Source organism: Aptenodytes forsteri, unplaced genomic scaffold (assembly GCF_000699145.1).
Source record: "Aptenodytes forsteri isolate BGI_AS27 unplaced genomic scaffold, ASM69914v1 Scaffold1, whole genome shotgun sequence".
NCBI classification, from domain to species: Eukaryota; Metazoa; Chordata; class Aves; order Sphenisciformes; family Spheniscidae; genus Aptenodytes; species Aptenodytes forsteri.
In genome coordinates this window covers 6,449,703-6,450,088 of record NW_008795035.1, presented here as the reverse complement: position 1 = coordinate 6,450,088, position 386 = coordinate 6,449,703, and the positions used below count along the sequence as shown (strand labels likewise).

At 56.5% G+C, this 386-nt stretch overlaps 1 protein-coding gene across 5 annotated transcripts in view; it reads right to left on the bottom strand.

Moving 5' to 3' along the window:
* Nucleotides 1-382, bottom strand: part of NTRK3 (neurotrophic receptor tyrosine kinase 3) — a 224,871-nt gene extending 224,489 nt beyond the window's left edge. For 4 of the 5 annotated variants that reach the window (XM_009276578.2, XM_009276576.2, XM_009276579.2 and 1 more), the window contains exon 1: nt 65-312. In XM_009276578.2, the coding sequence (XP_009274853.1) occupies nt 65-312 (248 nt within the window). Of the gene's footprint in view, nt 1-64 lie in introns of all 5 variants that reach the window. The other variant, XM_009276575.1, reaches the window with a different exon arrangement.
* Nucleotides 383-386: the final 4 nt, after the last annotated feature.

The following is a 386-nucleotide window of genomic DNA, read 5'->3' as shown; positions in this document are numbered from 1 at the left end:
CGGCACCCTGCCGCCGGGAGGGGACGGCACCCCGGGAGAGCCCGGGGGGGGAACCCCCACTTACATGGAAGTGATGTTCCTTGAGATGTCCGTGATATTGATGCTCGTGTTGCCATTGCTGCTGCCTGAATCCTGCCCTTCCAAGAGAGGGAAGAGGTTCCCATCATCCGGCTTCTTGCAACTGATGTCTGTCTTGCTGCAAAGACAATTAGCAGGGCAAGCCAGCACCGAAAGCAGATAGTCTCCCCAAATGCTCCAGAGCAAAAATACCCTCCAGAAAGTGCACTTGGTAGGGCAAAGAGAGACATCCATCTCCGATTGCTGCTTCTAAAAAAGAGGAGGAGGAGGAAAGGGGGGATGGAGGGAGGGGAAGGGGGGGAAAGGGG